Source organism: Petaurus breviceps, unplaced genomic scaffold (genome assembly GCF_028583685.1).
Source record: "Petaurus breviceps papuanus isolate PSGF00001 unplaced genomic scaffold, PetGlider_PUasm1.0 226, whole genome shotgun sequence".
Classification (NCBI taxonomy): Eukaryota; Metazoa; Chordata; class Mammalia; order Diprotodontia; family Petauridae; genus Petaurus; species Petaurus breviceps.
In genome coordinates this window covers 934426-955540 of record NW_027185890.1, presented here as the reverse complement: position 1 = coordinate 955540, position 21115 = coordinate 934426, and the positions used below count along the sequence as shown (strand labels likewise).

Here is a 21115-nt window from a genome sequence, read left to right as displayed (position 1 = left end):
AAATCTGTATAAAATTTTTTGACCCTCCTTTCATACCAGAGAAAAAGTCTGAGTTATTTTAATATTAAATGATAAAATGTGTTATATTATACAATAACTATGTCTTTCATTTTATGCATTTCTGAGTTTCTTTTTCTGTTGTCTGCTGGCATTTGCATGTTTTCTGCAGTTTCCTCAAAACTCCCAAGAAATTCCTATTTAATTTTTTTATTCTGACCTATGATATATCAGAACTACAATGGAGAAAGTTGCAATGTGGAAGGGATGTGTGTGCTCTTAGATCACTCCACTTTGCATGTGCTGCCCTGCCTGGTTTTAACTCCATGGAAAAGGCATTTTGCTAGGTGATACAAAGATAAAATAAAGGGACACTTCTCATGTCCTAAATCATATGCCCCCACTCCATCCTCCCCATGGCCATTTTCGTTTCAATTTACCTGTCAGTTTCCCTTCTCTTGAGGTATCATGTTTTCCATGGAAGTATACTTTCTCAGAGGAAATGGTGTACTTATGAATAGCTTCTTTCCAGATTAAACCCACTGTATATTCCCTGTCTCTCATTACTTATATTTTTTTCTACCATGTAAGTGCTCTTCACTGAGACCCCTTATCCTCATTTTTAAAGACCTCCTTTTTATTCCTGCTACATGACCTACTTACTTCCTTTTCCACTTTTACAAAATTTTTAATACTGGCTTTGTATACTTCTTGTATACCACTCATCATTGGAAAATATTGTAACCCATTCTCCCAGTTCCTTAGTTTAGTAATTTTCCATAACCTATTTTCCTACCCCATCTTATCTACCCAGAGAATCATACCCTTGAACATCATCCACAAGTATTCTACTTCATGTTCTTAAACTCTTATATTTTTTTATCTCATCATAATCTTGTATCATCTCATTTTTTCCCTTTGTCTTGTAACCCCCTAGTCCTACTCTTCATCCTTACTGTGACCTCTAATCCTTTCACCCTAGTTCTTTCCCAGGAGATCACCTTTGCACTGGCTACACTTTCCTTTCTACTCCATCTTGATCCTTTGTTTATCCAGGTCAGCTCTGCACTATTCTTTGCTCTGGAGTCATCAGCCATTTCTATTACTGACTTCCCCTGCCAAGCCATGGCCTTGCATCTCTCCTACTCTCTACAGCCTTTGCTCCTGAATGTATTACTGAATGAAGCTGGAGATAATCACAAAACAATGCTGACTGATTCCTTTACAGATTTATATTACATCATCTTAACTGGGGCCTCGATTCAGCAAGGCAATCCTTTTATACCTCTCTAATTGATTCTCTATTCCGCTTACCACAGTGGCTTTTCTAAATCATTTCATTCCTTGCTAAACCTATCATAGCTCTTCCTTTCCCCACCCTCTCAGCTGAGAACTACAGCTCTCTGGGAAAAAAAAAAAGCCAAAAATAACTGAGAAATTTTTGAGGCTATTTGCTGAGAGCTTCTTTTCTCCTCCTTATCTTACATTACTCAAATGCCTTTCCCACTCTATTCCTTCTTCATCCCTGTCTCACTTTGAAGAGGTGACCCTTCTCATTGCCAAGGCATGCCTTTTTACAATTACTAAGTGATGCTATTCCATCTCATCTTCTTCAACAGATGGTCCCCCTCCTATCATCTCCACTCTTTCACTAATCTTCATTCTTTCCTGTATGCTGGCTGCTTACGTACTCCCTAAAAACATCCCAATGGCTCCCTCATTTGACCCATCCCATTAACTAGTTTCCTATGTCTCTCTGCACTGTTGTGGTTAAACTACTTAAGAAGACCATCTGAAATCCTTGCCTCTTCTTCTTTTACTCCCATTCTTTTCTTACTCTCTTGCAATCCCATTTCTAGCCTCATCCTTCAGCTAAAAGTACTCTCTCCAAAATTGCTAATGATCTCTTAACTGGCAAATCTAAAGACCTGTTAATCTGTCTTTGTTCTTTTTGTACCTTCTGCAGACTTTGGCACTGTTGATCACCCTCTCTTCCTTCATACTCTCTTTTCTTTAGATTTTTAAGAAACGGCTCATTCCTGGTTCTCCTTTTCCTATCTGACCTCTTCTTCTAATGTGCTACCCATGGGTGTCTTTTAAGACTATTATCTGGGCCTCCTGTCCTCTCTGTAAAATATTTCATTTGGTGATCTCAGCAGCTCCCAAGGATTGTGGTTCTCAGATTTATTTATCCAGTACTAACCTATCTCCTGGTTTTCATTCTTGAATCACTGCCTATTGCATATCTTTAACTGAATGTCCTATAGCTATCTTAAATTCAATGTGTCATGTTTCTTCCACATCCAAACTGTGTGACCTTGGATTAGTCACAATCTTTCAGTGCCCCTAGCAGCTAAGACTGCAAGTAACAAATGAGTTGCCAGTGTGCATTGGTAGGAGGAGTTGCTGCACTTAGAATTTCCTAGGTGGGTTCCTTCGTTGGCCAAGCTAATGAATGAATTAATGTCCCCAAACTGGAGGTATTTCAACTTCCAGTGCTTTCAAAATTATCTAATCACAGGAAAATAGAATGAGACCTAAAAAGTATCTAACTTTTAAAATAAAATAACCAGCTCAAGGTTCAGTTTCCTGTGTAGCTAAGAAATAGTATAAATCTGTGTTTATAGGAAATACCATTTCCAAAATGGAACACTGCATTAAATGGATAAATACTTTAAATGTTTTGTCAGGGGGCGGGGGGAGGGAACCCTATTCTTTTGTAGAATTCATTTAAATTGTTTCTTCCTGATGGTTTAAATCTAATTCATCATTTGTGGAGTCCAAAATGATTATATTTAATAGTCCTGAAGAGTACAGATTTTGATCCATTATGTTTTACAAAAATTTATGTTGATTAATTTAAGTTTTTAGTTGAATTCTTTCAAAATTTAAACTTACTAATATTTTAACTTCCTCTCTATTCTAAATTTTGTGCCTCCATCATTACTTAATTAAACCAGTTTTATTAATTTATACATTCAGTTGAGAGACAGTATAGCAGAATGAATAAAAAGAGCTGGCATTGTGGTTTAAAAGACCTGGGATTTAGTCCCACCTCTGCCACATACTGACTTACTAACTTTGGGCAAGTCTCTTTACCTCAGTATCTAAGTATCTCTAAGATTTAAAGTTTCTAAGAAGGTTTCTCCTTGCCTTGGTAGGAGCTTCTTCCTCATTAGGCCTTGAAACCCCAGCTCTAACCCTATCCCTAACCTATACACACTTGTTTAAAATACCTTTTCTTGATTTCTGGTTGCTTTTCTCTTCATTGCCTTCCAACTCTGACATTTTGTATTCTGTGGTTCTGTCTCGCTTTAATATTTTATGTTCTAATAATATTTGAAGACTTTCACATGTGAGAGGGATTAATCTTGTTTTTTCTTGATACCAGAGGACAGAATTAAGAGCAATGGGTAGAAGTTGCAAACAGGGAAACTCAGAATAAATTTCTAATTGCTAACAATTAAGAGTTTCTCTGAAATAGAAATATGCTACCTTAGTTCTCCCTCACTGGAGGTCTTCATTAACATTTGGCTGCCCAGTTCCAGGCTTTGTTGTAAAAAAGGATTCTTTTTCTGTTATGGGCTATATTTATATGGATGCTGAAGCTGCTTCCACCTCTAAAATTCTGATTGATGAATCTCTGCTAACAAATTGGGGGGGGGGGCCTGTGGATAATTAGATGTCTCCTACTTCCATGAGTAAATGATATTTTAGTTTTCTTATGCCTTTACTTATACTGAAGACGTTATTTTAAAAATTAGTTTAATTCACAATGTAGCATATGTTAGACTTTTAGGTTATCCATAAAATTTGTATGTGTGTAAATATTTAAGCAGGAAATCTTCCAAAATGAGAGCTACTTCCTATATTAGATTTTAGAAATAGGATTTTAGAAATAAAAGAGACTACATTGGTCATGGGATTTGTCGTCTTCATATATACAGATAAAAGAAAATTCAGGTCTAGTTTGTAACTTGTCTAATGTGATAGTTTTAATGTTGGATATTTAATGATGAAATCTTAGGTAACATTGCTAAATTGCACCATCCTAATTTGAGACAAAATCACCTTCAAATTTTTTTACATCTATTTGTAAGTGAAACAGTTATTTTGCATTATCAGTAATCACATCTGAATTTATATTTTTGTAACATGAATTTCTTTAAAATAGGTCATATATTTATTGAAAGTTGAATTTTAGACAGTGTCTAATACTGTCTAACATCTCTTATAATATTACAAATAATTATGTGTGTGTATATACATGTGTATATAAATAATGTTTTCTGGTATAAATTTATTGAATGATTTGTTTGACATCTTAAATGGTAATTTTATATACCTGCGGTAACTTTATATACATATAGTAATTTTGTTTTCTGAAAGGAAATTATTGGCTAATTTTGGGAATTGTGAAGAGTTATCAGTCAGTGCATAAACATTGATTAAGTACCTACTGTGTGTCAAGCATTGTGCTAAAAGCTGGGTATACCAAAAAGAGCAAAAAAAGTCTTGCTCTCACAAGAGTTTCCAGTCTCGTGGAGGAAACAACAATTAAGAATTATAAATAAGCAAATAACATACAGCATAAATAAGTAAGAGAGGGAAGGCACTAGAATTAAGAGGGTCTGGGAAATGGTGTTAGAAATGAACTGTCACTAGCCAAATATTCACAGCACTTCACTAATAGAAACTGTAGTGTACTTGAAATAGGCAGTCAGAGTTTTAAGAACTTCTTTTTGAAGAATAATCCAAATATAAAGGAGCTAGATTTTTTAAAAAAAACTGTATTTTTTAAAAATACTGAAAAATTTCCCTTACCCATTGGCAGCAGTTGATAAGGAGCTAATATTTAACATTTTATAAGTGTATCATTTGTTCAGAGTTAGAAATTATATTATAATGGTTCTTCTTTGAAGAATACACGTTCTTAAATCAATTCCATTTGTTAGTAAATCTTCTGTTTCTGAATTTTTAACAGCTGAATTTTTGAACCAAAGTTGTTAAACTAATTCTTAAATTAAAATAATTATGAAGGTCATACCTACTTGGATTTCTTTGCTTTTTAATTATGATGAAAGTTTTTCAGTTTTAATATCCCATTATTAAACTATACAATTGTACTTTGCACTATTAAGAATATACTTAAGATTTTTTCCTTCTGATGCCATCATTTAGAGATCAGAGTTCCAGAATAGTTGCTTCAGCTTTGTATTTTCTGTCTATTCGTGACAAACTAGCTACTGTACATTCACATAGAGCAGTACAGTCTTTGCCACTGGCAGTCTCTCTGTGTGACACAGAGCCTGTAGGCTGACATAAAGTTCAGCCTGTTGTGAACTGTTAAGTGGGAGCCTGCCAAAAACTCAGCAGACAGAACTAATTGGGGAGGAAAAGGATTTTTGTGCCCTCATCTCTCCCTCTTTCATTTTTTTTTTACAAGACGGATATTGTTAAAGTAACTTGTTTATGTAAGATTTGTCTGCCTCTATTTTCTCGTTGCATGAATCATTTTTTAACTTCAAGTCTTACACTGCAGGTCACTGAGCACTTCCACATGGTGGCTGGCAAAGGACCAAGCTCAAGACACGCAGCTCATCACAGTTGATGAAAAATTGGTAAGGGTTTTTTACAACATACTGATGATTCTGCCTTCAGGTTATTTCTGCACAATAGGCATTCAGGATGGTATTCTGTGTTCCTTGAGAAAAGAAATATAAATTTTAACTTCCAGATTTGTACTGTGCTTTAAACAGAAACATTAGTAGACCACAAGAAGATAATCTGTGTATTAAAGCACCATATGTAGTCATACACACAAATATTAAGCAACAAATACGCAATTGTGAAAGGCTTGGATCATAGTGCCATAGTGTATCATGTTGTGGTTAAGTTGCAACAAGTAGTTGATTTTGTTTTTGTTTTATAAATGTACTATGTTTTAATTCCCTAGTTTATACTCCCTTTTAATGAAATTGCAGTATATTTAACAATACTTTAAAAAAATCAAACGTATTAGGTTTTTCTTTTTGCTAAAGAAATAAAATTTAAAGAACCATGCAAAGTTATTGTTACATACCTCATTTCTGCATATGCATGAAGGTTAGATTACAACTAGAAACAAATGCACAACATTCTTCTTTTAATCAGTAGCAGATTAGAATTTTGGCAACAATCGCTTATAAAATTTTTCAATGTGTGGTCCGTTACTTTAGTTGCAACCTGATATTTATGCTTATATTCTACAATGGCATAATTTTTGTGAAGCTTCCAAGACTTCTGGTGAAAACGTGTCAGCATAAACCTGCTTTTTATTGTATTTTTGAATTACTATCATAGAATACATGGATATGTTTCTTGATTACTCCCCTTCTGTTTGTTCTTCAGCCTTACATTACTCACTTTTGGGCAGGAAAAGGTACCTAAAATATTTAAAGCAGAATGCCAGAAGTGTACATTCACACATATTAAAGTTCCTGAAGCATAATATTGAACATTTAAATAATAAACACTTAGGATCTTGTGCTTGGTATATTATGTCTTAAGTCTTCTGTAAATTGTAGTTCAAGTTCAGTTCTATGTGCTTGATTTTATTAGTTTAAACAAATTTAAAACTAATGAATTAAAATTATATGTATATAGATATAGACTAAAATGTGGTTTTAATTTTATGTAGATTATGATCCCATGTTAATTTTATATAAAAACAGTGACTATTCAGTAGTCAGATGTAGGTTTTGAGTTGGCCTTAGAATTACTCCTAATTTAAGACCTTTAGGGGTGAGTGCCAGTTGTGGTTTGGTCTGTAATGTTCTTGTATCCCTGGGTATAAAGGTTGAATTTGCTATACTTAGTTTATAAACTTTGGGATTGTACTATTTCTCCCATTTCACAAGTGTTATGAATATAAATTAGATTAAATTCAGCAAATAAATTTATTGAATATGTGTTGTATACAATATGTTTTATCTGCTTTCTGAGACTCAAAAAAGGCTTTAAACTTTTTCATCTTCCTAGTCAATGGCCTTCTGTGAGAGAAAATTTTTTTCTTATTTTTTGGAGAAGTCATTATTTCATAGCAATTCTTGTTTCCTGAATACAAATCCTAAATAGCTGTCAGACCTTTCTGTCTAAAATATGACTTGAAATTGATTTGAATTTTATTTTTATGTTTCTTTTTTTTTGCTTTTTGCTTTTTGGAGGGCAGTTGGGGTTAAGTGACTTGCCTGAAGTCACACAGCTAGTAATTGTGTCAAGTGTCTGAGGCCATATTTGAACTCAGGTCCTCCTGACTCCAGGGCCAGTGCTCTATTCACTGTGCCACCTAGCCGCCCCTGTTTTTATGTTTCTATTTGGTTTTTAGCCTTATGCCAGTTCAGGTTAATAAATATAAGTATTTTACATTATCGATATTATTTTCCCATCTGTGAAATGATGGCATTGTACTAGGACAGGAGTTCGTAACCTTTTTTCTGCCTTGTACCTCTTTGACAGTATCAAAGCTTAAAAAACCTTCTAGGAAAAATGTTTTTGGATGCAGAAAATACATACGATTACAAAGGAAATTCATTATATTGAAATAATTATTAATTTTTTAAAAATACAAGTTCACATGTACCATGCTAATAAGAATCCTTGGACTACATATTCCTTACAAGCCTTTCTAGTTCTAAATCCTATGGTTCAATAACAAAGTTATTCGCAGAATTTCAAAACCTGAGAGTTGGAAAGAATCTCAGTGACTGTCAAGTGTAAATAATGAGAAAAAAATATATACTTGACAGGTGATTGTCCAGGCTCTGCTTACATATCTACAAAATGAATCCTCCTTATGGAGGGGAAGACCTATCACCTCTCAAAGTAAGTTACTGTTCTTTTTGGACAGATGCAGAAACTGAGGCAGACTGGGTTAAAAATGACTTGTCCCTAGGGTCACATAGCTGGTAAATATTGAATGCTGGATTTGAGCTCAGGAAAATGAGGTTTACTGATTCCAGGCCTGGTGCTCTGTCCACAGTACCACCTAGCTTCCCCAGTAGATTTGAGAATCATCAGCTTCTAGAGGATGATAATTGAATTCCTTAGAGCTGATGAAATCACCACATTAAGTAGTATTGAGGGAGAAGAGAAGAGGATCCAGAGCAGAGCCCTGTAGAACAGCAGTGGTTAACAGGCCTTACCTGGATGTAGATCCAGCAGAGGATACTGAGAAAGGTGGTCATGTAAGTGGGAGGAGAACCCAGGAGAGAGTTTTACCAGGAAAAAAAAAAAAACTGGAAAAAAAGAGTATGAAGGAGAAGAGAGTGATTGACAATGTCAAAAGCTGCAGAGAGACCAAGATATATGACTGAAGAAAGGCCATTAGATGTGGCAAGAGCTCAGAATACAGACTGAATAAAGTTAAGAGAGTGAGAGGAAGAGAATAAAATGGAGGAATCAATTGTAGACAGCCTTCTCAAGGAGTTTAGCCACAAAAGGCAGAAGATATGGGATGATAGCTAGCAAGGATGGATGGATCAAGAGAGATTTTTTTTGAGGATAGTGAGACATACATGGGCATGTTTTTAGAGGGTAAAGAAGCAACCAGTATACAGGGAAAGATTGGATATTAGAGTGCAGATGACAAGGCAGACTGCTGGAGAAGACTATGAAATGGGATCGCTTGTACATTGGGCAAAGAAAAGGACAATTTCATTATGTGAGATAGGGTAAAAGATAGTGGTAGAAGACATCTGGATGATGTGAGGTGAGGATAGGAGAAGAGAGAGCCCTTGGCTAATGTCCTTAATACTTTTAATAAAATATCAAGCAAGATTCTTAGCTGAGAGGGATTGAGGAAGGAGCCCCTGGAGGTCTGGAGGAATAAAAAGGTTTGGAAGAGCCAATATGTTTAGTGGAACTGTGAATTAGGGAGGTGTAAAATGATTGCCTTGTAACAGTGAGGGCCCAGTTGAACTTGTGTAACATAAATTTGTAGTCATCACAGTTTCATGATTTTATCTGAAATGCTTTCTTGACCAGTTTGGAGACTATAAAATGACTTTTCTCCTCTTTCCTGAGAGGATGAGAGGAATGATGCTTCTCCTTTTCCAGCAGGAGGCAGGAAACTCATCTTTAAGGAATAGCATTTTTTCCCCTTGCCCCAAAGGCCAGAGACTGGTTCTGGGTGGAATGATATTTTTCCTCTTCCTCTAAGAAGCTGGAAACTAGTCAGAAAACTTAGCAGGATAGAATGATATTTCTTCTCTTGCCTCAAAGGAAGAAGACTGGTGCTTAATAGTAGGGCATTGTTTTTCTCCTCAACAAAAGGCAGGGTTCTTTTTTTAAGGGAGTTTTTTTACTTATTGTATATGAGATATTTGATGACAGTTTATTTTCTGGCTTTTTAAAAGTATAGGTACCTAGCATGCATAAAACATCAGTCCTCAGGAAACATTCACTTGTATTAATGACCCCTTTGCCAGACTTTTGTTCCCACACTTTAGATATATTTAGGTATGATTCTTCCTCACTTTGTTCTTCAGATCATAAGCCTACAACAAGAAAAACATGCAAAGTCTTTGTGTTATCAAGATTATAAAGTCTTTTTTAAACTTATCTGGGATCCTAGTTGTAAAATTTATTTTGTAGCCCATACAAATATATGTAGTACTTCTCAAGGGTATTAAAGAAAGCATATGAATTATTATTTCTCTGGCCCTTAGCCTTTGTTGTGGGGGGCCCTCAGAATATGGAAGAGAGACGGGTGCCTCTCTTTGCCTTTGTACTTTTATTAAGAGGGTAACTGTGCTTTGTGTCTTCCGTGCCCCATCTCCTTTCTTCTAGCACTTTTAATGACTACCTAAATCTAGTGATCTTGCTTACTATTTTTTACATTCACTTTGACTGTATGACATATACTTGTAGTATTTTTTTTGATGTTTTTGTAGATGAGTTAGACACAAAGGTGTGTGTTTATGATTTTCAGCAGTCTTAAATTAGTTCTTTTAAAATACCTTGTTTCTTCTGTTGCCACATTTGCTTTATATTTACTTGCCACTGAAATCAGACTTTTATTACAAGGGAAATTTTAAAATAGGTGTATTTTATTAAATATTGTCTGCCATTTTACTTTTAATGAGTTAACAAAATAGCACATCATTAATTTATTCTTAGCATATCACTTAATTTTAAATTTAAACTTAAATTTTAAATTTAAATTTAAAATTTCATTTTGTTGGTATTCTTTCTAAATACCTGTATTTATATAGGGTATACAGGTTTCCAGCTGTTTGTCCTTTTGTGTGGTTCCCATGTAATTGTCGTAATGATAGTAAGCACCACTCATTTAAATTCTTAAAAAGCATCTGTAGATGTAGAGTAATGCAGACCTAGTTTTATACATGTAGTTTTAACAAAAAAATTTTACTTAAAACAGCCCGATGTTTTCTTGTTTTTAGTATCAATTTCCTTTTTTTTTTAATTTTAAAACTTGGGGGAGGGAGAAGGTGTCATTTTATATTCCATTATGTTGTTAAATTTGTGACTTATTCTAATCAATGTGACCCTTCTTAAAAGTGTTTTTTGTAGATAGATATGAAATGTCATTCCCAGTTGTATTGTTACTAATTAGTTGTACTTTGTTTCATGGCAGGTCCTTTTTAATTGAATTAATGCCTCACTTTAGACTTTGCTTCTTGCATTTTTAGAAGTAATTGCTGTTAGATTAAGGAAATAACAGAAGTAACTCAACTCACTAGGTAGTAATAGTGCTTTTCAGAAGAATGTCTGCAGGCAACAAGTTATCTAACATCCTAAAAGTTTTTCTCTAATAGTTCTAATAAAGAAATGCTTGTCTTATACCTCTGAAAGCTTTTATGAAAGTGACTGATTTTTAACAAACTTTCAAAAATAGCAAAATTGTTTATTTCCTGCATAAGTATGCTTATGTTGCTTTTGATTTTGAATATAGCAGATCTTAACAAAGTTAACCAATTTTTAAAAGTACACAAATTTGAATAATAGGTTTTAAAGAGGTGGGAAAAGATTATAGACCAGTTTTAATGGCTTAAATTTGCTTTGACTATTGGATTTTTTTGTAGGGTCAGTTTTCTTTTGGTGTATGGTAGCGCTATCTCTGGTAGATTATTGGAAGGGGGAGTGTCTGCTGTGATTGGGCTTATGCCTCCTCGCATCTCAAGTGTCTGTTTTGTCTGGACTTTCCTCATGCAGCATTCTTGTGCAAAAATGTCAAGGCTTTAGTCTGGAGCACTGGGTCAAAGGATATGTCTCTTTGAAGGGGAGACAGGAGTTTTTTATGTTTTATTCACTAAGTAGTATTTCATTTTACATCAAAGAATAGCAGCCTTGGAGAGCCTTACTATGGTGGCAGTTTAGCATGCGTTTTTTTTTTTCCTTAAAAACTTTTATTTAATATAGAAAAAGATATTCCTGAGATTTTTTCAGTCTGCAGATATGTGTATGGTCAGAAAAGAGAGAGTACAAATGGAAGAAAAAGTAATATTCAATGTAAAATTAAGTTTGTGGTAAAAATTTGGACTAAAATGATCATTTTAAATCTGGTAGTTTTTTATACCATATGTTATCTGTTGAAAAAAGGTGAGTGAAACCTTAGAGCCCTGGCTTTAACTCAGTGCACTAGGGAGGGATAATTCCTTGGGACAAGAACAATATAGAACAGAAGAATTATTCTTTAAGACTTAGGCATCGCTATTTGGCATTTTCAGATTTATCAGTTTATGATCAATTATCAAATTATTTCTAAATAAGGAAAAGAAGATTCTGGTAAAACTAGATTTAAAAAAAAAAAACCTTTTTGCCAAATTATTGGATAGGGTGAGAGGTATGAGTTTTATTACTATCAGTAATGGTCATTAGGTAAAATTGTTTTAAAAAACTACTTCTAATTATTTTCTTCTGTTAGAGAAACTGATTTGCATAATTAGCATGTATATAAGTTAATAAATTGAAACTTTTTCTTAAATACCCGTTTTATAAATGAGTCTCACTTTTAAAATCATTGATCAGCTTACATAAATCAAAATTAACAAATTATTTAAATGGTAGTAATGTTTCTACCATCATCATTTAATGTTTAAATTTATTTTTAAAGCAGATATAGCATTTATAATTAATGTACACTATTTAAATTACCTTTATAAAAGTAAATTTTAATTTATATATTTTACTTTTTTCTAGACAGCAATTATGAGAAAAGATATTTCTCATTACCACACTTTCTCAGAAAGTACTAATTAAAATGCATTCATTTGCCTCTCCAAACTGTATAAAATGAGGTATCTACAGACTTAATGCCTAAAAAGCAAATAAAGAAATTAATACATTTTATCTATGAATGTACATAAACATCTATACATAAATTTTACAGTATAACTGCTAAAACTAGAAAAAGAAAATAAGATTTTACCTTTAGTGCAAAACCAAGAACCTTTGGCACTTAAAATAGAGAATTATTCCCCTGTATTAAAATAAAAAAGGAACAAAAGATCTTTCCCCTAAAGTATTCATCCATCTCTTTTATCAGTGGTACTTAAACAATTAAAGCAGTATTTTTCCCTTTGTTCTTGCTTGGAATACATGAACAAATGACACTGCTGGAGAACTGAACTGGAATGTTTTATCTGTTGAAAGCTTAAAAGTCCTGTGTACCAATTAGCCAAATACAGTGAAGGTTTAAATTGTTAATAGCCACAACGTATTTAATGCATAGACCTGTGGTACTCTAACTCTGTATAACAGTTCTTTATTGTCTGTCTCTTTTAAGGAGAATGAGTAACTGTGTCATTTCTTTTCTTGCTTTACTACCTGCTGTGTATGGAAATTCTGTATAATACTTTACATTTGCTTTCAATATTTAAAATTCCTTACATATTATTATGTAGGAGTTTTGATTTTCAAAAGGTAGAGGCCAGATAATTCTTTGTATGTTGAACTTTCATTTTAAGGTGAAGCATGTTTTAAGAAGTTGCCACTGTGGACCCTCTTGGTAATTAAGAATGCATTATCACAGCTTTATTGACTTAAAATATATATTATAGGATATGTTGTGGTGAGAAAAAAAGCATTGAAGATTATCTAATTTAACCCTTGTGTTAAAATATGTGTGTATATGTATGTATATGTTAAAATAAATGACAGAAACAAAGCAGCAAAGAGGGGAGAGACCAGTATGATGAAGGAACTCACATGAAGAAAAGATAGGAAGACCTATAGGATCATGGATTTAGATGGAAAGGTCCCTAAGTGTTTAGAAAAGCATGTGTCTTGCCCAAAGACACCCAGATGTTAGTGATAGTTGTGAAATGAACTCAGGTCCTTTGACTCTTTTTTTTTTTTTTGCTTTTTTTGGGGGGAGAAGGTAGGGCAAATTGGGGTTGTCACTTGCCCAAGGTCACATGACTGGTTTTGTGTTAAGTGTCTGAGGTCAGATTTGAACTCAGGTCCTCCTGACTCCATGGCCGGTGCTGTATTCACTATACCACCTAGCCGCCCCTGTCGTTTGACTCTTTAACCAGTGTTCCTTCTACTGTACCACAATCAGTCAATCAACAAATATTAGTTGTTTACCTTGTGCTAAGCACTAGTGTTAAAAAGAAGCCAAAAATAGTCTCTTCCCTCCGGTAGCTTACAATCTAATTGGGAAGACATCATATACATAGACAAGTATGTACAGGATAGATGGAAAGTAACCTTAGAAGCTGTAGGAACTGGTGAGTAGGAGAGACTAGTGGCATAGGGAAAGGCCTATTGCAAGTGATGTTTGAGTTTAGTCTTTCAGGAAGCTAGGGATTTTATGAAGTCAGTGTAGGGAGGGAGAGCATTCTGGGCAGCAGAGACAGAGCACTAATTTTCTATACTTTTCAGTTACATTTTAATTGATAAAACACTAGGTCTTTTGTAACAAATAATTCTGTATGTTTTGAAAGAAAATTTGTGGAGAACTGAAGCCTTTCCAGTCCTTAGCAACTGTTGGGTCTTGGTTTAGCTGCTGTCCCTCTAGTAGGTGCTGACAAGATTTATGTATTTGGGCTTCCAAAATTCACCTAAACTAATGCTAAATATAATGGCTTCAAAGGTTTTTGAAAAGACTTCTGTGTAGTGATACCCAGAAAAGTAAATAGAATGACAAGAATATATATAAATAATTATTAAAACATATCTTCCATTCTCTTCCTTTTCTTCTCAATCTCATTTTTCTCTCCCGCTTTTCCTTTCTGTATCCCTCCTTTTTCCTTTGCTACTCTCTTCCTTTTGCTTTTTATACTCACGTATCTAGGAAGCTATAGCCTGATTGATCTGAAGAGAAGAAAGGAAGGTAGCAGAAGTTACTATCTGATTCTACCATTGCTGTTACCGGATATTTTAGTCTGTTCTCAGGTATTAGTTATTAGGCATATGGACAAACATTGGTGATATATAGTCAACGAGTGAATATTGAGCCTCACATAAAAGAACAGTGAAATGTTGGTCTCGGTGTTATAGGGTTTGTATCCGTCCATCAGTAATTAGGGATTTTTATTGTACTAGACAGTGAACATTATATAGATAATAGGTAGCAGTATTTCTTCAGAGCCATGATTTGTTCCTACTTCTTAGGATTTCACATCCAGAAATACTTCTGCTATACCATGCTACCTCAAGTAAGTCTTTAATATACTTGATGCTTTGATTTAACTCTTGGGCTCTGGTTGCACTGGTTCTTAAACTAAACTAGCTAATTTAATAGAATTAAAGAGAGCCATGAATTCAAATTTTTTTTCAATCTTCTGCATTAGTTTTTTTTTAATTTTAAAAATGCTTTATTAACTTCTGATTTACATCATTTATTTCTGCCAGATTTTGAGTTACAGATCTTCTCCCTGTTTTTCCCCTACCCACCGCCCCAAAATAGCAGTTCCACAGGATATCGCCTCCTCCAGTCTGCTCTCTCCCATATCTTCTTCCATATCCCTTTCGACTTTGCCAGTAGGGCATGGTGGATCTCTGTGCCCCAGTGCCTGTATATCTTATTTCCCAATTACATGTAAAATAGTATTAATTATATATATATATATATTTAAACATTTGATTTTAAAACTTTGAATTCCAGATTCATTCCCTTCCTCCTTGTCACCCACCCTTACTGGGAAGAAAAGCAATTCAGTATAGGTTGTACATGTGTAGCTAATGCAAAACATTAACATAGTAGATACATTGTAAAAGACTGACTATATTTCCCTCCCTCCTATCCTACCTCCCACTTGTTCTGTTCTCTACTTTGATCCCGTCCCTTTTCAAAAGTGGGTGCTTCCAACTTCCCTCTCCCCAAGCCTGCCCTCCCTTCCATCATGCCCGCTCTCATCCCCTTCCCCCCCTACTCTCCTGTAGGGTGATACCCTATTTAGTGTGTATGTCATTCCCTTCCTGAGCCAAATTCAATGAGAATGAGGTTGACCCATTCCCTTTTGCTTCCTGTTCTTCCCCTCCATTGTAACAATTTTCCCTTGCCTCTTCTATATGAGATAGTTTACCCCTTTCTGTCTCTCTCCATCTCCTCTCATTATATTCCTCTCTCACCTCTTAATTTCACCTTTTAAGTATCATCCCTTCCTATTCAATGGGTCCTGTGCCCTCTATCTATGTATACCTGTAAACACATATACACATATTCACATATGTATTCCTACGTCCATATACCCTCCAATATAGACATATATAATGTATATGATATATATTATATATAACATATATATAATATATAGATATATTTCTATTCCCTTCAACTATTCTCATACTGAGAAAAGTTTCATGTTACAATTATCATTTTTTCATGTAGGAATGTTAATAGTTCAACTTTGATAAGTTCCTTATGATTTCTTTTTCTCTGTTTACCTTCTCATGCTTCTCTTGCTTCTTTTATCTGAATGTCAGATTTTCTATTCAACTATGGTTTTTTCATCAAGAATGCATGAAAGTCCTCTATTCCACTGAATGACCATATTTTCCCCTGAAACATGATACTCAGTTTTGCTGGGTTGGTGATTCTTGGTTTTTATCCCAGCTCCTTTGCCCTCCAGAATATCTTATTCCAAGCCCTTAGATCCCTCAGTGTAGAAGCTGCCAGATCCTGAGTTATCCTGATTGTGCTTCCACAATATTCAAATGGTTTCTTCCTGGCTGCCTGTAATATTCTCTCCTTGATCTGGGAATTTTGGAACCTGGCTATAATATTCCTGGGAGTTTTCTTTTTGGGATCTTTTTCAGGAGGTGATCAGTAGATTCTTTCAACCTCTATTTTGGTCTCTGGTTCTCAAACATCAGGGTAGTTTACCTTGAGAATTTCTTGGAGGATGATTTCTAGGTTCTTTCTTTGATCATAACTTTCTGGTAGTCCAATAATTTTTAAATTCTCTCCTGGATCTATTTTCAGGTCAGTGGTTTTTCCAATGAGATATTTCACATTGCCTTCTATTCTTTCATTTGTTTGAATCTGTTTAATAGCATCTTGATTTCTCATAAGTCATTAGCTTCCATTTGCTCTAATCTAATTCTGAAGGAATGTTTCTCCTCAGTGAGCTTTTGAGATTCTTTTTCCATCTGGCAAATTCAGCTCTTTAAGGCATTCTCCTCATTGCCTTTTTGAGCCTCTTTTGCCATTTGAGTTAGTCTATTTTTTAAGGTATAATTTTCCTCAGTCAGGCTGTTGACTCATTTCATAATTTTCTTGCATCATTCTCATTTCTCTTCCCAATTTTTCCTCCACTTCTCTTTTCTGCTTCTTAACCAGCTCGTGTTTATCTTGGAAGTTTTTGGTGCAGGAGTTCTTATTTCACTGTCTTCCATGCTTTGATCCTTTTTGTCCCCCAAATAGGAGTCAGTTGTTGTATTCTTCTGTTTGCTTTGCCTCCTTTGCCTGGTAACATCGCCACTCAGTCACTTGACCCCTGGGCTTTTTGCCACAGTAGAACTCTGCCACCAGACAGGGGAGCTTCGTTCCAAACGCTGAGGTTTTCTCAGCTGCTGGAGGTGTTTATTGGGTGCCCTCTCTGAAGCTTCCACGGGCTCTGTCCAGCTGGTCACACGCCCCAGGACCTCCACCCTAGACCACAATCCAGATCCAAGCAGGTTAAAGCAAGGGGGATTGCCCCTAAGACTGGTCGCTTGGTCCCCCTATACTCTGTAGGCCAGGAGCTAAAGCTGCCATGTGGTGGCAGCTGCACTGCAGCCCTCAGTGGCTTCTCACCCCTGGGCCAAAAGCTGACGTACTTCCAGCTACTGGGTTCCAAAGTCCCCACTGCGCTGACCTCTGACTTTATCCTTAGCATCTATATGTTGATAATTCTGGACCTCCACAGGTGCTGGTGATCTGAAGTCCCTCCAGCCAGTGGCTGGTCAGGCCTGCCCTGGGGCTAAAACCTTGGCTTGGGGCTGGGCTGGGCTTCCAGAGCGCTGCACTGGCTGATTCCTGCTAGCCTGCTGGGCTGTCCTCAGCAAGAAGTTAGCTTCTCTATGTCATTTTGTGGGTTCTGTAACTCCAAAGTTTTTTCAGTCCCCTTTTACATGGATTGGAGGTGGTGGGAGCTGGAGCTGTGCAGAGGTCCTGTTTCTACCCTGCCCTACATGAGTTTTTAATAAATTGCTCTCTGTTCTCCATGTTTCTGCCATGTTCTCTTCTTCAGAACCCTACTGAAGACTCACTTCTGATTAGGTTTACATCAACTTCTTATAATCCCTTCTGGGTTGAGCCTTACACTTATTATTTCCTAGGTTGTTTAGGTGCAATATTGGACCAAAATGAGATACTTACAGCCATTAACAGAAGGAGAATTACCTGCTTGTATTAGGAGAATGATATTCAACAAGGATTAAGCATTGAGGATACCTTGAGTTGATTCAGTTCAGTGATACTCCTTTGACCAAGTTGTGCATTATGATCTGCCAACCAACCATAGAAGAGAACTGCCTGGAGCTCTTCGTGGCTATTTTGTTCTTGTGACCAGGAGGTAATACCAGCAGTCTGGTTTTCTTTAGATCTCATACCCCGCAAGCCAATGAAGTCTTAAGATTGGTCTGGGGCAGAATCAAGATGGCAGAGTAGAACAGGACTTCTGCGCGACTCCAGCTTCTGCCTCCTCTAATTCATGTAAAAAATGACTCTAGACAAACGTTGGAGCTACAGAACCCACAAAAGGACAGAGAAGCTAACCTCCCACTGAAGGCAGGCCAGCAGGAAGCAGCCAGCACGGAGCTCTGGGAGCCAAGCCCAGCCCTGCCGGAGTCCTAGGTTTTAGCCTCAGGGCAGCCACAACCAGCAGCCAGCTGGAGGGACTTCAGATCACTAGCCACTGTGGCGGTTTCCAGACTTATCAACACATACTTGCTAAATACAAATTGAGAGGTCACTGCAGTGTGGATCCTGTAGTTTGGGAGTTCATTTACCCCCTGGAGGGAGAAGCCGCTTAGGCGCCGTGGTCATACAGCTGCTGCCACATGGAAGCTTCAGCTCCTGGCTTGCAGATTGAAGGGGGACTGAGCAACCAGTTTGAGGGGTAATTGTTCTTGCTTTAACCTGCTTGAATCTGGATTGTAGTCTGGGGTGGAGGTCCTGGGGTGTGTGACCAACTTTCCAGAGCATGTAGAGCCTCAGAGAGGGCACCCAACTGACAGCTTCTGCAGCTGCGCATACCCCAGTAACTGGGACAAAGCTCCCCTGTCTGGTAGCGGAGTCTTACTGTGGAAGAGACCTCAAAGGTCAAGTAATTGAGTGGCAACATGAGCAAACGAGGGTTGCACAGCAAGCAGAGCAATCCTACTTTACACTCCTATTTTAGGGAGAAAAAGGATCAAAGCATGGAACAGAAGGAAGACAGTGAAGTCAGAGCTCCTGCACCAAAAGCTCCCATGAAAAATATGACCTGCTTACAGGCCATAGAGGATCTTAAGAAAGATTTTGAAAAGCAAATAAGAGAAGTGGAGGAAAAATTGGGAAGAGAAATGAGAACAATGCAAGAAAATAATGAAATGAGAGTCAACAACCTGACTGAAGAAAATAACACCTTAAAAATAGACTAACTCAAATGGCAAAAGAGGCTCAAAAAGGCAATGAGGAGAAGAATGCCTTAAAAAGCCAAATTTGCCAGATGGAAAAAAGAATCTCAAAAGCTCATTGAAGAGAATTATTCCTTCAGAATTAGATCGGAGAAAATGGAAGCTAGTGACTTTATGAGAAATCAGGATACTATGAAACATATCCAACCAAATGAAAAAATAGAAGGCAATGTGAAATATCTCATTGGTAAAACCACTGACCTGAAAATAGATTCAGGAGAGATAATTTAAAAATTATTGGACTACCAGAAAGCCATGATCAAAGAAAGAACCTAGAAATCATCCTCCAAGAAATTCTCAAGGTAAACTGCCCTGATGTTTGAGAACCAGAGGGCAAAATAGAGGTTGAAAGAATCCACTGATCACCCCCTGAAATGGATCCCCAAAAGAAAACTCCTAGGAATATTATAGCCAGGTCCCAAATTTCCCAGATCAAGGAGATAATATTATAAGCATCCAGGAAGAAACAATTTGAATATTGTAGAAATACAATTAGGATAACACGGGATCTGGCAGCTTCTACACTGAGGGATCGAAGGGCTTGGAATATGACATTCCGGAGGGCAATGGAGGTGGGATTAAAACCAAGAATCACCTACCCAGCAAAACTTGAGTATCATGTTTCAGGGGAAAATATGGTTATTCAATGAAAAGAGGACTTTCAAGCATTCTTGCTGAAAAAACCAGAGTTGAATAGAAAATTTGACATTCAGATAAAAGAAGCAAGAGAAGCATGAGAAGGTAAACAGGGAAAAGAAATCATAAGGAACTTATCAAGGTTGAACTATTTATATTCCTACATGGAAAAATGATAATTGTAACTTAAGAAACTTTTCTCAGTATGAGAGTAGTTGAAGGGAATAGAAATGTGTATGTGTGTGTGTGTATATATTTATATGTATACATATATGTATAGGATGTTATATGCATATATGAATACATATGTGAGTGTGTGTATATATGTCTACAGGTATACATTGATAGAGAGCACAGGACCAATTTAATAAGAAGGATGATACTTAAAAGGTGAAAATAAGACATGAGAGAGGAATATAATGAGAGGAAATCGGGAGAGACAGAATGGGGTAAACTGTCTCATACAGAAGAGGCAAAGGAAAATGGTTACAATGGAGGGGAAGAACAGGAAGGCAAAAGGGAATGGGTCAACCTTATTCTCATTGAATTTGACTCAGTGAGGGAATGACATATACACTAAATAGGGTATCTCACCCTATAGGAGAATATGGGGCAAGAGGATGAGAGAAGGCATGATGGAAGGTAGGGCAGGCTGGGGGGGAAGGAAATTGGAAGCATCCACTTTTGAAAAGGGACAGGATCAAAGTAGAGATAGAACAAGTGTGTGGTGGGATAGGATGGAGGGATATATAGTTAGTCTTTTACAGTATATCCAGTATGGAAATGTTTTGCATAGCTAAACATGTACAACCTATATTGAATTGCTCATCTTTCCAGTAAGGGTGGTTGACAAGGGAGGAATGGAATCAATCTGGACTTCAAAGTTTTAAAATCAAATGTTTAAATATATGTATATACTATTATTAATATTATTTTACATGTAACTGGGAAATAAGATATACAGGCACTGGGGCATAGAGATCCGCCATACCATGCTGGAAAATTGGAGGGGGTATGGAGGAAGATATGAGAGAGAGCAGATTGCAGGAGAGGATATCCAGTGGGATCGCTATTTTTGGGGTGGTAGGTAGGGGAAAAACGGGGAGACCATGTGTAACTCAAAATCTGGCGGAAATGAATGATGCAAACTAGAAGTCAATAAAGCATTTGACAAAGTAAAAAAAAAAAAAAGAACAGGCATGTGCCTCAGTCCTTTTGGGACCAGCAGCTTTTTAATTACACCATGAAAAATGTCAACTGTATATTATGTTCCAGTTTCAGAAAAAAAAAAAAAGATTGGTCTCAGCATCTTTTTTTTTAAACTTTTGGGAGGGCAGTTGGGGTTAAGTGACTTGCCCAAAGTCACATGGCT

At 36.2% G+C, this 21115-nt stretch overlaps 1 protein-coding gene across 3 annotated transcripts in view; it reads left to right on the top strand.

Moving 5' to 3' along the window:
* NDUFS4 (NADH:ubiquinone oxidoreductase subunit S4) overlaps positions 1-21115 on the top strand; it is a 164085-nt gene that overhangs the window by 62558 nt on the left and 80412 nt on the right. For all 3 annotated transcript variants that reach the window (XR_011169742.1, XM_069095290.1, XM_069095289.1), the window contains exon 2: positions 5540-5618. Coding sequence is in view for 2 of the 3 variants with exons in the window: in XM_069095290.1 (XP_068951391.1) it covers positions 5540-5618 (79 nt within the window). In the remaining variant the exon portion in view is untranslated. The remainder of the gene's footprint in view (positions 1-5539; positions 5619-21115) is intronic.